The following is a 17,245-nucleotide window of genomic DNA, read 5'->3' as shown; positions in this document are numbered from 1 at the left end:
TTGTGCTGACTTGATCTAATCAGGACCCCACAGGCTGCTCCAAAAGGGCAAAGAGGCTTCTTTGGACCTATGGGCTTGTGGATTACCTGTTGTAATATCCAACCAAGAACATGATTCCTGCTTGCAAACCTCAGCAGAGCCTGTTTCAAATACAAGCCCATACAACAACTTGGAGTGAAAGAACAGTTAATTTATGCTCATCCATAACAGCTCCCACTTGCACCAGAAGATCCCTAACCAGCTGGAAGTCATTGCCAGCAATTATTGCTGTCCTGTTTAGGTGTACTGGCAGTTCTTAAGTTAAGAAATTTAGAATGGGCATTTTAGTAAGATCACAGAAGAATATGAAACAGATTGGCCATTGTAGAAGTGGAGGTCAATAGTGTTTCTTTTTATACCATTGTTTTCAGTCTTAAAGGCATAGAGTGCTGACTATTTTTAAAAAAATGTATTTTTGACAAGACTGTCAATATTAAATAGTCAAGAAATGCTGTGTTGTTAAATGTGATATGGCAGCAGCTTCTGCATACTCAGAGTCCAAGTTTTTCTTGGACTGTCATAAAATTGTGATGCACTTCCTGGACAACAATCATTGCTTAATGGCCAGAACTTTAAATTTAATCCATGTACACAAACAGCATTTCAGATGAAAGATATCTCAGCAAAACTGTCAGCCATCTGTTTGGTAGCAGAACACTTGAAATATAAAAATGTTAAAATCTCTTCTTAATTAAAAATTTTTCAATTAGTTGCTGTTACTAGACATGTAAGTAGATGCAATTACATGAAAGATAAATATTAATTTGCTGTGGGTAGCTATCATAAGCATAAAAATTTTGGCATAGTTAAAAAGTATTTACTTGCCTTTTTCAATGTAATATTGTTTTAGATGTTCCAGGACTAACTGATGATAAAATGCTGGTATATTTTGAGAGACTGCACACCACCCTCCACAGTAAATATATCTCCTTTGAATTCCGTGCAGAATTCTTCTAAACACTTGTGTTCTGCAAGGAATTTGACTTAAATTGTTGTTTGGTTATTACATCATTCCAAAGCTTGATGTTTTAAGAGAAGAAAACATAGAAAATGTCCTGGGCAATGTAACTTTTTAATAGTCTAGTCTTGACACTTACTGGTGTGTTATCCTCTGTGTTTGTGGGATGGTACCTCTGGGACATGGTGTTTGTGTTAAGGTTTGTGCTCACACTAATGCCATTCCGATTTCATTTATTCACAGGACAGTGATATGGAGGCAATGGTTGAGTATTTGGAGAGTGTCCTGAATAGCAGCTCATTGGGTAAGATGATATATCTTCTTTGGATAGCAGCAGTTATTAGCAGTCTGTATGCAGAGCTGTCCAACTATTTCTATATTGCAACAAAATAACTCAAAAAATGTGATCAGTTTGAAAATTACTTCCTTAATCTACTGCAAAGAAGTATAATTATGCCAAAAGAAAAGGCATAAGTGCTTTTGTTGAAAATAAGAAAACCATAAAGCATGCTAGTCAGAAGTATAGAATGTTATTTAAAAAAATTTAAAAATTTGGCTACTGTCATTTTTTCTCCAGAGGAAAATATTTGAGGCTATGTAAGCTATTTTATAGTTTTAATCTTGGTAACAATAAGAGAAAATGAATTAAAACATTTAATATGTTTAAATTATGATCAAAGCTTGGATAAAACTTAATTTATGTAATTCAGGTACAAAGAAAACAGTGGGAATTTAAGTTAGTAATTTAATCCTAAAATCTCTGGCAAAATATTGTCTATAGATTTACAGTTGGAAAACCTGGGTTGTTGTGGTCTACTTAAAAGCTAAAAGGAAAGCTTAAGTGAAATAAGGCTATTTACTGTGGCTGCCATAGTCACTGTCCCCAGAGGCCAGCGGGTGGGACTGAGTGTGAGCTCATGAAAGGCCAGCTGAGTTCCCAAAGGCTCCCATGGGAACTGCAGCCTCTCTAGCTGCTTTGTTTGCATTCGTTCAGTTGGGATAAACCTGATTTGGGATTATCTAAAACCATAATACAGGAGACTCCTAGAAAGTCCTGCTTCCAGAAATTCTTCCAGTGCTGAGCTCTGGTTCACCCCTGCTTGTGAGCTTGGATAGGTGGGAAGAGAGCCAAAGAAGAAGGATGAAAGGGAGTAATCAAAGTTGTTGCCATCACAGTCTTGTAGCCACTGGTCACCTTCTGGGTCCCATGCCAGGAGACTCTCAGGACTGAATGAAGGAACATTTACATCTAGTTTCTCTTCACATTTACAGAAAAGCCCTGTCTCCAAATTCTGCACTCATGTATGCATTTGCAACATCACTGTTTGCAATGGGTTTGCAGAAGTTGAAATAAGAAAAAGATTTTGCTCTGTGCTTCAATATCCCTTCATTTAATTAAAGAGAGGAATTGCCTTGAAGGTTGGTGAGAACAAACAAGAATATTAGCCTAAGACAAACAGTGGTGTTTAAAAAAACAATCTTAGTATTAGAAACTCCCTTATCTTAATCTTTTCCATTCAGTATTGGGGACAAGAAGATGACTTTTTAAAAATTGTAATATTAAATAAGTAAATTGTACTTTTATCACTAAAAAATTTTCAACCAGTCCATGTTGAAACTTACAGGCTTTTTCCAAGTTCTATAGTAATTAGGTATGATTTTCTCCAAAGAAGTATATGTGATGATAATGAGAGACAAATCTCAATGTTCCCTTTTATCTTTGTATGCCCAGTATCACTTAGAAAGTTTAAACTTTCATTATTTTAAGTTATTCCAATCAAGCTATAAACCTGCAGTTGGGGTCATTTTTATGTGTTTGCTAATGTTCATTTATACCTTGCACATTCTTCACTGGGCTCCAAATTCCCATTGCATCAAAATTTTCTGTATATAGTGCACTGTGCATAAGTTAGATACTTGCTGTCTTTTTCACCCTAAAGCTAGTTGTGTCCCCTTCTAGGTCTGCATTTCTTTAACTAACCACTAGCACATTGGTTTTACCCCTGGTATTGCAAGTACTAGCTGGAGCCTCCCTTTTTGACATCCTATGCCTGCAGTCCTTTACATCTCATCCTTTGTTCCCACTTTTCAAGGCATCTGCAGTTGTACTAGCCTGTACTTCTCTATGTTAATTAAGTTAGTTATACATATGTCTTTCTACACAGAACACTACTATCCATCTAGAAAAGCAGGTTGTATGTTAGAAGAAAAAGTGGAGATAAAGCAAACCAGTCCACTACATAGTAATTCAAAGAACTACTGCTATAGCTTGAGCAATTAAATCAAAACTTCTGTCAGGATATGACAAGATTAGACAAAGTCTTGCAGACTCAGTTCCAGCTGTGTGGCCTGGTGCAAGCAGTGGCAATACCGTATTCCTGGGCTACAGAGCTGCAACAGGATTATAATGGCTGCTCCTGAAAACAGGATTTCATGGCAATAATAGGGCAATAGAAGCAGGAATCTGACCAGGACAGAATTTCTTGTGGCATCTTTCATTGTTTTGAAGTATTACAAAAAGATTATGAGTAATTTCAAGTGGTTGTTAGAGAATAACCAAGAAGAAAAACACTAGAACTTTTTTTTATGTCAGCAAAGGTTGTGATAAAAAGGATGCAATAAATATATATTGTTTTTCAACAGGTGGAATTTTTTTAGTATAAACCTCAGTGTTTATAAAAGGACTTGGGAGGTAACTGAATTTTATCCTCAAGAGGTCCCAGAATCAGTCCAAGTACAAGATCTTTTGTGGTACACAATTGCTTTTGTGTTGGCTATAAAGGTCCATGTGGAGTGCATTTGAAGTAAGATTGGCCATGCTGATAAATTGAAAAATTGGGAAGATCCCAGAAAAAAACTGCAGAAGACAAGGGAGTTTGAAAAACTCATTTTAAAATTTACTAGATTTGCTTGGCATTAAGGAAGAGAAGGTTAGGGGCAGTTGGGTCACTTTGTATTGTTTATGATTGGAAAACACATCTGTTTCTAATCTTTTATATCTTGTACAAAAAGGCACTGTAGGATCTCATATGTAGCAATGAAAGGTAAAGAAAAGAAATCTGAACTACAAACAGAAGTTTGTGATTCAGTGGAGATAACAGCTTCACAATACATCATGGCTTATGAAGAGCTGCAGTAGGTGTGTCACCTATTCTTTGGTCATTAGCAGAAATGTTTGTAGGAATGCCTTTGGACCATAATTTATGAAAACTCTTACCAGACAATGCACCTGTGACTAAATTCCTTTCTCTACATATCGTCAGTGCAAACCTCAAAGTGGTGCTCTATCACCTGAGAGGACAAAGATATTTTGCCCTTTGCCCTATAGTGTTTCTGCAATACTGGGTTAGACTGGGAGACATTGAAATGCATTTAGAAAGCTGCCATACCTGGTTTTGAAAAGACAGTGTTCTTGTTGTTTTATTTGATTTTGTTTAATGGATCAAGAATGATATATTGGATAAAAAATGCAAATAATTATCTGGTAGCTTTTTGAAGAAGCGTAGTTCCTTGTTCTGTGTTGATATGTGGGTACACAAACTGCCTTAAGCTGGGTGCAAAATGCATTATTAACCAAGTAACTGCTTCTAAGAAAATACCTTTGATGTAGAAGTTGGTATGGTTATGAATCACCCCAGGAAAATTTGTTGAGGTGTGCTGTAGCACCAAATGTATCAAGCAGTCTTAACTGAGAACTCATTTTTTTAATTACTAACCACACCTTTACTTCAGTCTGTGCTGCCTTGCAGGAGCCAAAAAATCATATTAAATGGAGAGAAAGATAGAGAGTTTGCATGTAGTTTTTCTTGGCCAACTGCCAATGTGTAAAGTAGACAAAATATGAATTATTTAGCCAGAAATCCCAGAGAAAACAAAACAAAACTAGCAAGAAGGATGTCTTTAATAATGAAATGTCAGAGGAGAAGAAAATACTGTAGTAATAAATATAGTACTAATATATTGAATTCACTAAACAGAAAGAATATGCTGAGCTCTTACAAGAGTGATATATCCTGTAATAATAATAATGCCAGAATTTATCTGGTACCGGTGGTTAAATGTACTCCTTTTTAAGAGACTGCAAGATTTATATTTTCCTTAGGCCACTGGTGCTCAGAGCATCAATTTTTAATTGGTTTCAAACCACCAAAGCCCTACATCTGGACCTTAATACTGTGCCAGCTGAGACAGAAGCCCAGCAAGTCATGAGCACTACTTTGCACAGCACCTGGGGTTTCCTCAGAGCTGTCCTGAGGATGGCTGAATTTTCCAGTGCTGCTGAAGGAGTTGAATGCTTACAGACTCCATGTAAAACATATGAATATGCATGTGCACTCTTACAGTAAACAATCAGGAAATGTTTTTTGCATTAATGGGTGAAATAATTGGTTGCCATTAAGAACTGGGCTTGTCATTTTTCATCTTTTAAACTACATTAACTATACCTGAGTTGTAATATTTGGGCACCAGATAACTGTTAGGTTAACTAATAGTTATCTATTAGCTATTAGCTAGCTATTTGGTGTAAGATAAGCTAGGAGAATGTTTTTAAATGTGCAATTGTCCATCCTGCTAACAGAATCAGGAATCCATTTCTTCTGTGCTTCCAAGCTTCTGAACCCAGCAGACACTCACTGTGAGTGGTTCAATAGAATCACACACAATGGAAAGTTTTAATCTCAGTATTCAAATGGATGTGATCAGGGTCTAGAATCATGTAATGCAAAGGAGCCTACCTGTTGGGAGAGCCATGATTGCACATTCCAGGGAAGCATTTGGTGTTCTCTGGGGGTGTCTGTATCAGCTCATAGAGGGAGGGGAGCTGCAAATTCCTCTGGCTGCATGTGATCCCTGTTAATGCAATCCAAACTAAGCCAAACCCCGGCTGAGTCCAAGCTAAAAACTCCTGGTAGGAGGGGAGTGTGTGTTCAGTTAGACAAGGCATTTTGTTAATGTATTTGACTTTTGGCTTGTTCCTACCCTATGCAAAGCTCTCCCATGCCTGTTCAGAACTTGGGTCCTATGTGGCACAACCCACACATTTACACCCTGATACATCTCCTTTTTTGGGAAGTGAAATCCTAATGCCAAACAATTTCCAAGAAGAGGCTAAAATAGCTGCTTTGTTCAGCTTAACAAATTGAAAGCTGAAATAGGATCTCTTTTTCCAATTATAAAGAAATGAAAGGAGTATGCAAAAGAGAAGGAAAGAACTGCGTAAGCCAAGAGAAAGGACTGGAACAGGAGGAAAATGAGCAGGAACTGCTTGATAAAGAAATTTTATCAGGAAATAAGAGGGAAGATTTTAGAGCCACTTGCTACCAGTGAGGCTTTGAAATTGTCTTTAAATAGGAGTAGTCAGGGCAAAAAGTACATAAAATTCTTTGGAAAACCACAGACTTGGATGATGGGATGACTACATGAAATTGCAGCATATTTGAGCTGATAACCCTGACAGTCCTCTGTGAATCAGCACTTCTGTGTTCCTGTGGATGAGTGCTTCAGTGGTATGTGAGTCCTAGGTCCTGAATATTGCAATAGTTCAGAAGACCTCTAAACAGAAAGAGTGGGCATGTGTGTTTATGCATGTGTATATTTCTTACACATACATATGCATTTACATATACAGGTATGTTTATATATATTTATATATAGTCATACATAAAAAGTGTATCTTTGTCTGAAAAAGAAACTAATGTTGTAAGATAAATACTTCCAGTTTACAGTAATGATCAAGCTCAAGGAGAGACTTGCCTGTTAGGAAGAATGTTCTTACTCTTAAAGGTAAGTTAAAAAACAATGGAAGAAAATGCATATTGTCTAAACAAGTTTAATTTTCTTGGATATTTATTCATCCCAGAACTTTCTCAAGTGATTGTCCTTTCTGTTGTAATTCCTTGTGTATTCCTTGTTATTACAGTTCTGGTTCCTTTAGGCTATAAACCTACTTGTCCCTCAGAAAGGAGTTGCCCTTAATGTGCATTTAATAATCTAATTCATCTTTAATTAATGTGGCACTGCCTTGTGAGAAGCAGGGATAGTCTTCCTCCTTCTGACTGCCCTTGATTCTGCAATAGAGCTCGGGGGATGAAGGTGAATAAGGTTGTGTGTCTGTGCATTGATTTGTAGGCTCGAGGACTGTCACCGGAGTGTCTCCAGGGGTGCCCCAGGGATTCAGAGCTCTCAACAGTACAATGGCTGAGACCAAGCTGAAACGCATGAGGGAGTAAGTAGCATATTTATGTGGTACCAATGTGCAGGAAAAGAATATGGATTGGAAAACTGCAAAGCACAGCAAATAAAACCCAAAAATCCCATCAACAATAAGAAGTGGATGGAAAGGTGTTTAGAGACTTGCCTACTTGCCTCCAGAGAGGATGAAAGTTGACCCTCACTTCTGATTGTTTTCTTGTAAGCTTCACAATCACTGTCATTCTTCCAGGACCCAGTTTGCCTTCCTGCTGTCAGTGTCATTCTGAATTTCACATTCTTTATTAGCACAGCCGGTGCCCATAAATCACCTGCAGACGTACACATTACCACCACATTTGCTCCCTCACCCACACTTCATTCTTGCCTGGAGTGAAAAGTAAGTGGGTTTGTTTCCCATGGTGATATGGTGTTTTAAACCAAATAAAATTGCTGCTGTTGGCTGGGATTTTCAAATGAGACAGTGGGCAGTACATGGACAGTTCCCTTTGAAACTCATTGCCTACTTGTTTTCAGCATTGCTGAAATCCCAGCTTTATTTATAAAGGTTTCAGTGTCTTAATAAAATGAAAATTTGTGCTTCCTTTCTGGAAGGTACTGGTTAATGTATCTTGAGCCTTTATCTTGACTGAGTAATTTCTGGCCTTCCAAGATAGTTTGCATCCTATTTTAGGTGCTGATCTGATAATCATCATGATGTGGATTATTTCTAAGCTCAAATATTCTTTGCAATGTTGCAAGATTCAACAGCTCTCAGAATATAAACTCTTTTAAAAAAGGGCAATTTTTTCTCTTGTGTAGGTGGACACTGCCAATAATGTGGATGTTATTGGAATGCAAATAAGCTCAAACAGTATATGCTAAGAGTTATTTAAGTGAGCTCTCTGAAGATAATGAATACAATTCCAACATCATTGATAGCAATCACTGTTTAAAATAAATCACTGTACTTCAGGAAAATACCAATCACATTTACTCCTGATAGAAGTTGTTTGGTTTTATAGTATTTCAAGACTCAGCAGCTCCCAAGGTTTCACTTCATGGCTTAGCCTTTACTGTGCAATCAGTTCCAGGTCTCACAGCCTTTCTACTGCTCTCCATTCTCTTTTCATGGAAACTGCTTATAAAAATTAATTAATGCATTATATTGTCCCAGCTACTTACAAGGGGAGATTTTTTAGTCAAAATGCCCTCTAAACTTAGAGATTCCACCTGGTGTTCTCATGGTTCCTAGACAGAACTTAAAATATTTGGATTTCGTGGTCATTGCTTTTAGGCCTGAGGTATGATTAGATCACTTCTTTCACAATCTGTTTTTCCAGTGCTGTTTCATGGTTTTCGTGGTTTGTTGTGGCTCACATTATTGTCCTTTCTCCAAACCTTTTTGTTTTCTGAATAAGTAAAGGTGAGAAAGGACTCAATTGCTTGAAAAGTAAAGTGTTAAGGAGCAAGTCAATGAGCACAGTACCCAGCATGTGTGTAGTCAAGGAGATTCCCTGCAAACTCTGACCCATGGCCAATCTGCACACAGGGCACAGTGGTGAGAAGGAAGCACATCTGGCTATGAATCAGTACATAAAGCCACAGCTTCTCTGCTCATCCTTCAGCAAACTTCATATGATGTGTTTTTTGAACATCATCCACGTAACAGTGCCATATAAGCAATTCTAACGTAATTTACACTTGTGAGCAGGGGAGATAATGTGGAGGTGCAGTGAAATCTGCTTGGGTGTCAAGTCGCTCTAGAAAGAGGAATATGAAGGTTTGGGATTTGCACCATTTTCAGATGTTAGGAGCAGTATGTTCTGATGGAGACTCCTATGTCATGAGCTGCTCATAAAAAAACTTGTGCCCATGCATTACAGATGTCATTACTGGAAGAAAGTGTCAGTAGCTCTGATAAAATGGTAGGTTCATCTAAAATAAAAGAGGCTCTAACAACAAAAGCACCTTTTAGCCATTTCCAATTGACACGTGAATAATGCTGTCTTGCAAACCCCTGTGACAAGGCAATCACTTGACAAGATGTTATGTGCTCATTGCTTGAGTTACTGCAGCATGACTCACTAAATGCCTTTTTTGACTTACTGTGTATCAGAGCATCAATTTAGGTTTCTACTGTATTCTTATGGCAGACTTGATAAGGATGCTCATGTGAGAGCAAAGCTGTGCTAAAAAACTTTATGGGACTATGAAGGAAGCCACGGATATTCTTGAACATGGTAGGTAGGAGTGCTTGGTCTCCTTCTATTTTAAGTGAAAAATAAATGGCTTTTTTATCACTACAACCCCTAAATATTTCCCCTTTTTCTTTCCGATTACCATTGCACTCTCTGTTCCAATTGATCACAGCCAGCATTATTATGCTTTGGCTTGTGGTGGAGTTGCTTCTGAAGAACAGAGATTTTACTTTACCTTTCGTACTGAGTTTATTGTCTCCACAAAAATTTCCACTTCAGTGTTAGCATTTTGATATTGTGATCTGCAGTGTTGATAAGAAATCTCTATTTTTTGAACTAGCTCCCACCAAGGTTATCATTATGCTCGTTCCCAGCCCCGTGTGCCAGCAGCGACAGCTCAACCAAAAATAGAAATCAGAGCTGTGAGACTCTTAGTCCTCATATTGGGTTTTGAAACTGAGGAATTATGTTAGATGCAGGAAATGGGAGGAGCCATTTCCTGGTATCTTCTGTCCTGGCCACCATCTAATTCCCGTGGTGGTTCCCATCCTTGGTGGTACAAGGTAACTTGGTGCAAGCAGAGTCTGAGAAGCGTTACTGCCACATGCTATCCAGAGCCAAGTTATCTTCATGGACAGATCCATGAAGACAAATTAATTACTGTTCCACTGATGTTCCCCTGTAGAGACTTTCCAACTGTGCATCTCAGAAATTAACCCCACTGTTCTTCAGAAGCAACTCCTCCTCAAGCCAAAGCATTTTTCCCCCCGTTTGATTAAATTGTAGTAGCACCTATTAATTTTTTCCCCCCGAGGTCCATATAAAAAACTTAGTACAGATCGTTTTGTGTTCCTTTGTGGAGATATCCATGAATATCTACAATGAGTCATTTTAATAGCCATGAACTTTAATATGCACTTTAGAATTCAATAAAATGTATGGCAGTAGAAGGAAAAGCCTTTTATGCCCCAAATTTCAAGTAAATGAAAATCCTTTAGCCCAGCAGCAAGCACCTCTTAGTCAGTCCCCAAAGTGTTATGCACAGCAGCATACCACGATCAGGAAAAAGACTTCATCATCCCCTGCTGAGTGTAAGTAAAGCAGTCTTTCAGAAGTCATGAAGAAAAAGCATTGGGTAATGTTTTTATTCTGCTCCTGTGAATGCTCATAACACTATTGGTTTAGATTCATGAGCAGCATGTATATATACTTCTTGTGCTTGTGATGCTGCCACCAAATGCATAGTTTATCTTAAAATTTCAGAAATAAAGGTCATTTTGAGGTCATTCAGTAGGCACTGGATGTTCTTTGAAATAAGTAATCCTAAAATGCTAGAAGTATAGAAGACTTTTTGTACATTTATTTGTGAAATTTAAAAAAAAATTACAGTAAAGAAAGGACTTAATTGTGTTTGCAGAGTGGACCTTTATGAGCCAACTGAAACTGATTTTGTTATTGATGTCATTGAGGGCAGCTTTAGTGAAGACAAAAGCAACAAATACAGAAAAGCTAATTGTTTTTAAGATTTTGATTTAAAAACTTGTAAGTGACCTTTTGATTGCCATTGACTGTCATGTTGACAGTGCAATTATGTAAACATGCTTGAGGAATAAGATGTCTTCTGACAGACAACAGACATATTTGGTAAGGAAGTTTATTGACACTGCCTGAGCTACCACTTTTTTGCAGGTGAATAGAGTACTCTTGAAAGTATTGATCCTGAAATGTTTCTGAGCATTGAATTTTCTCTTACACACACCAGTGTTCTGTCCAAGACTCAATTTTCAGGTAATAATTTTTGTTTAGTGGTCCCAAGGCATCTTACAGCATGACTATAGTTTTCTGCATCTCATGGGGTAAACCAAGATTTTATTTACATATCCATCTTCCTTGTCACAGTTTCTCACACCTCATTTTTAAAGGTCAGTCTTAAATGAGTCTACTGAGTTCATTACGGAAAAAAATTAAACATCTTAGTCCATTAGTTTCTCTTTCTTTTACTGAAAATCCATTTTAAGATAATTTCACTGTTTATATGTTTCAATACTTTCCAGACCCAAATTTGAAGAAAGTGTTTTGGGTTTGCTGTTTGCTTGACAAGCAAATGAGAGTCCAGTAAATTCAGTGGGGACACTGAAAGATTGAACTCTGCCTGTGTGTGGCCAAGCTGGGATATTGGTTCTTGGCTGCTGTCAGAGAGAAGTGAGTGCTCCTGGCTCAGGAGTCATTGCTGTCCCCAGGCAATGACTGAAAGGGAAAGTGGGAACGGGGAAATCCTGCCCTTCTTCTGCCTGAGAAGAAATGAAGGTGAGCAAGACAGTGTCTGCTGCTCAGAAGCATAGGAGTCCTCTGCAGCAGAAGCAGCAAGAACCCCTCAAGGCTGAAGTTAGAGTTCATGTTCTAATTCCTCATGCATTTTCCATGGCTCTTCATTCAGCTTCTTCCTACTGTCCATTCTCCTCCCCTTCCCATGACAAAAATGGGCTGCTCCTGTTGTCAGCACTTTGTGTCTTGCACTGCTCCTCTCTGTCCTGCATCTGAGGACGGGAAGAGCACGTCACCTGCTAACAGCAGGTGTTCAGCAGTTCTTAGCAACCTTACATTTGTTAGGGTACACTTTGAAATGAATAGTGAGAACAAACGTGGTAGTTAGAGTGAGTGAATATTGGAGCACAATTAAAGTTTGATGCGTTTTTTTGGGATGTTCATCTTTTGCCCATTTTGCACATGACTTGAATTACTATTACCTCAGGTCATAACAATGTGACATATTTTGTGAATTTGCTTAGATATGTAAAGAAAACACAGATAATTTTCAGCTTCTCTGCTGAACTGTATGTCATAGATCCATGAGTCATTCTGTTATTCTGAATTTTTAAGGACCTTTTTTTTAAAGTGGACATTAACACTATGATTGCTTCAGCACTAGAGAGCTTTTATTCACTTTAAAAATTGCGTATCAGTAGCAAAACAACTAAAATTTTAAGTATAGACTCGTTCATTTGAAAATGTCAAGGGGCCCCGAACACTCAAAATGTTCAGAGAATTAAACTTCTTTGTGTTTTACACGCAAAGCATAGCTTGCCTAGTTTCTTGTGCTGTGCATACATAATGCATAGATTGTGCTGTTCTGATTTCCAGCACCTTGGTTTTGTCAATAGTTTGCAAATGCAAAAATGCTTTCATGCAGCATTAATGATATAGTCTGTTTTCAATATGGAACCACTCGAATTATTTTGACAGCATTTCTAGAAGTAGCATCACAACCTTGGGAAGTTTTCTTGAGAGAAATGTAGATAGGGAGTTTTCCAAGGGGTTTGATGCAGGAATGACCAGAGGTCTCTTTTGAAAGATATTAAATGTTTGCTTTTTAGGAAAAAATTTAAGTACTAGACTTCTATCTACATCTTTAAATGCCTAAACAGCTCTGTGAAGCCTGTCTTATTTTGATGCAGACCCAGAAGAAACTGAATATGTAAATCTTTCTAGGCCTTTCTGAAAATCATAGATCTACTGTCCATAGTTGGTAATTGCTTGTCTTCCTTTCTCTGTAGAATGGTGTCATCATGGAATTGTATGGCTCTGCCAAAACGTGAATTTGCCTTAGTCCTGTTTTCTGCTAGGAACTTCTTAAAGAGCTACAGATGTAAAAAGAGACCTGAAAGAAGTTGTGGACTTAATTCACCTAGCTTTAGGCCCCATTGGGAGAATATGGATACGAACTAAGCCCAAATGGTTGATGTTTGAAAAACTGCTTGCATAAAACCTTATGCAAATGGGTTTGGGAGCCTTTTTGTGTATATGTTAGTGTCTATTTTTATGTATATGTATATATGCAGTTAAATATTTGCCATAATTGGACATCTCACAGTCCACATCAGCTAGGGATTTTTTTTAGCTTTTAAAATGTCTTTTTGATTTGATTGTTTAAGAGTACTTTTACTTTTACTGTAACCTTGCATGGGTGTTTAGCATAGCTGAGAGCTTGAATGCTGCTTCACCTCCCTCTATACCTGTGCAGTGCTCAAGCCCAGCTGGAAATTTTGTGAGTAAATTACTGTGGTGTTTGTGATATTTCTATCAAGAATCATCTATCTCCATACCAAGTGATTTCATTAATCTCTCCATTGAAGCACCTTTGAAGCGTTGACAAGCCTTTTAATGAGACTTACTTATTGCTAACTCATAAATGCATTTTTTTATGCAGTAGCACTTAATAGAATATGGTGAAAGAATGCTTGGATTGAGGAAAAAATATATATAGTACTAGTTAGTATTCTGTTTGTTTCATTGAAATGAATAAGTACCTTTTCCTTTCTCTGATAGGTAAATTGTTCATTTTAAAACTTCCACTTTGGTATGAATCCTATGTCAGGAGAGACCCCCTTCCAATAGTAAGCCGTGTAAAAGGAAATCAGCATTAACTCAGCATTAACCAAACAGCTGAACAAAGGAGAATGCAGTTATATTCTTAAATTCTTACAAGATATGCATATAATTATTTACTTTCCAGAGGTAACTACTGTATCCTCACATGCTCACATTCAAGAAGTAGCTATGTATTGTGCTGCTTTTCAGAGACACCTGAACAACTGCATTGATAAACAAAGCAAATAGTATCAGGTATGTGTGAAGTATGGAATTATTTCTTGATCTTGGTCAGTGATGCTGAAGGAATTAAACTGATGACTTTTCAAAGATTCTTTGAATGACATGGCACTGTTAAAAATCAGAATGTTGTTTAAAATAAATGTAGAAATATTAGGAAATCTCAGACTGTGTATAAAGCTCAGGGAAGTGTGTTTCAGGTAATTCTTCATGGCCACAGTGAAACAGTGTAATTATCACTCACCCTACCTCATGAAGATTAGCTCTATAGAAGCAAATATATTTCGCTCTTATTTTTAGTATTGGTAGTAAATTTCTTAATATAGGAAGACTTTAAAATTGCAGTGTTCAGGTTTGAGTTAAATGACTGTTTTGTTGTATTTTTTTTTCTTCTGTGGGAAAAATGAAAAGAAACACATTTTCTCTTATGATAAGTCATCTTCTAAATTCATAGTAGCTAGAATTCAACTAGCAGTTCTAAATTCTAATTAACACTTCTTCCAAGAGCAGATGTCAGCTTCAATTTCTATTATATAAATTCATTTATCTCTGAATATGAGGCACATGGAGAATATTATTGCTGATATTTCTTCACCTGTGTGTCTACATCTTTTAATAATAAGATCCTTCTTAACTCATGGGAAAACATGTCTTAAATATGCTTTAGATTTTGCAGGTCTTTGAAGTAGGACATCAGGGAGTTTTGTTTGCAATCAAATTAAGGTGCTTTAATTCAGGAATTACAAAGTAATTAAGGATAAATTAGGAAAGTTAGCATTGTGTTTTCAAGGGAAGAAATTTTCATTCAATAGTAATATGAGAATAGCCAAAGTCCATTGAGGCTTAAAGGTGAAGGTGGGGGCTAATATTAGTAATTTGTATTTCTTTTCTTGATAGCTTTTATATAAAATACTTTCCACTGCCTTCTTTATTTTTTATAAGACCTTTTCTAAGCCAAGATTGAACATCTCTCAGAACTAGAAAAGAGTTGCCCTACCTTTAGAAATAAGTCCCTAAAACCTGGATCATGGAACTTATTATGCTTTTCTCCTAGCAGATCTCAAGGGATCTTTAAACAGCAACAGAGAATTTATGCTGCAAATGAAGATTTGAACCCAGAGCCATTTCTTTCAAGTGTCAAAGTTTTAATCATTCACAGTCAGTAATACCAGCAAACCAAAGGACAGAAAGATAACTCGAGAGGACAGAGATCCTTTGTTTTCTAACTGAGATAAACCTGTTTGTTTACTGAACCGTGAGATGCTGTAGCAGGTATCTTAAGATTTTCTGGTACAGTTAGAAAGCAATATTTTTTATAAGACTAAGGATATGTAATTTCCTGATTCTGTTGGAAAGTCATCTCAGGAGATAAATGTAACAATCTTTTTCTCTGAGATTCATATCACTACTGGTTAGCTGCTAAGTGGCATGGTTGTACTGTTTTGAAGAGAAATATGGGGTTAATAAATTGATGCTTGGAAGTAGCATTAATTCAGGGACAAATAATTTTTGGATGTGTTGATGAGAATCCTAAGTAATATTGCTGGATTCTATGGGGTCAGCTCCTGGAGTTAGGAAGAACAGAATTTAGAGACATCTACTGAAATTATTCTTTCAAAGATTCCTGCACACACTTTTGTGCCCCATGAGCCAAAATAAACACAGATTTGTTCTCTACTTTACAATGTGCTCTTTGGTGCTGGCTGCAGGTGACCTGGCTGCATTCAAAAAGATAAATAAATGCCCAATGGAATGGGTATCCCATGTCCAGAAAGTTTCTTTATTAAGGTTTGCTTTGATGTAGGCATGAGTAATTGGTATTTTGAAATAATTGAATTTTCTGTGTTTATCTTAGGAGCAGTGTGTTTGTTGCCTGTTATGGCAGAGGTGAGATGCTATTGCTGATGCCTGATATGGAGGGACTTCCATGGTGTTTCTACTCTGGTGTGTTCAGTAGTGGCTTGTGCAGAGCCTCTCCTTGACAGACCACACGCAGCTCCCTGGAGGCACCACTGAGACCAGGATGGCTTTAAATGATAGCTGCCATCATGCTAAATGACATTGGAAAGTGAGAAGCTGAAAAAACCCTTAGCTGCTGATTTGTGACATAGTTATCCTTCAAGGCAGGTCATGACAAGTTATTGAGGGATATTAACCTGGCAGCTAATGCCCACGGAGGAGCACAACTTCAGCATTAATCTTGTTTTGTGGCTTTTGTCAGTGTGGCATAAAGGTAGGTGTATTGTAATTGATCTCCAAGCCAGAAAGGAGATGTTAATATGTAGCTGGCACCAGAACAGTCAAAATGAAAACCAGTGGAATAATAGAGAATTCTTTGTTCACCTAGGGAAAGATTTACAACTTCCTCAGCCAACTGAGAACACAACATTATTATATTGTCAAATCTTAGTAATTTTGCACTCATGCGTAGAAAATCAACTGTGAATCACCAGATAGCCTGATAAATTCAGATCCACTAAATGACTTGGAATGGTTTTAGACACCCTGTGTCTAAAAATTGCAGTTCTCAAGACTCCTATTTAGCTACCCTCTAACTCCAGCAGCGCCTATGATTTTGCTGATATTCTTTACTGTGTCTCGCATACTCAGAAGTGCCTTAGCCTTGATAGAACCAAGTCTCTATTTTATGTCCACACTCCACCATTATCCACAAATCAAATATCAGTATAGCCTTTGGGTCTTGTTGCAGTTCAATTTCTCAGGCATGTGCTGTGTGCTGCACAAGAGCTGGCAAAAAGAGTAATTTTTTTCTCAGGCCACAGCTTCTGTGGGTGACAGTGTCCCCAGACTGGTAGTGTCTGCTGTGCAGCCAGTGGGTTGGTGGTCACAGCATGCTTCCAGACCTGTGTCTCCTCTGCCTGGAGCATTGGGACTGCTCTGTGCAGCCAGGAGTGAGGGAAGTTGAGCTCATTGAATCCCTCCATCTAAGACTCTGTAACAAAGAAAGAAAAGAACTATCAGAGTTATGATATTTAAGCACATTTCTGTATTATCTGAAGCCAGACCCTTGATTGGTAGATTCCTTGGATTTTAGCACACTGGAAAACAATTTAGGCCAGTGTGGGATGGAGGTCTGGCCCATAATTTTTCACAGTAATGAAATCCCAGATGTCAGATGTCCCTTTTGCTTGTGTTGTCTTGGCTGAAAAAGAGATGATGACTCACAGTGAGTTTGTAGGCGACTGAGCTATAGGATAGCAGGAAGAGAGTCAATGCCAGTAAATCAGAA

At 37.6% G+C, this 17,245-nt stretch overlaps 1 protein-coding gene across 3 annotated transcripts in view; it reads left to right on the top strand.

The window, feature by feature from the left end:
- NEK11 (NIMA related kinase 11) overlaps positions 1–17,245 on the top strand; it is an 81,866-nt gene that overhangs the window by 61,232 nt on the left and 3,389 nt on the right. For all 3 annotated transcript variants that reach the window (XM_021543355.3, XM_077786888.1, XM_077786891.1), the window contains 2 exons: positions 1,241–1,301; positions 7,127–7,223. In XM_021543355.3, coding sequence (XP_021399030.2) covers positions 1,241–1,301; positions 7,127–7,223 — 158 coding nt within the window. The remainder of the gene's footprint in view (positions 1–1,240; positions 1,302–7,126; positions 7,224–17,245) is intronic.

Source organism: Lonchura striata, chromosome 1, assembly GCF_046129695.1.
Source record: "Lonchura striata isolate bLonStr1 chromosome 1, bLonStr1.mat, whole genome shotgun sequence".
Lineage (NCBI taxonomy): Eukaryota > Metazoa > Chordata > Aves > Passeriformes > Estrildidae > Lonchura > Lonchura striata.
Note: the sequence above shows the minus strand (reverse complement) of the source record. Positions and strands in the feature narration are given on the sequence as shown.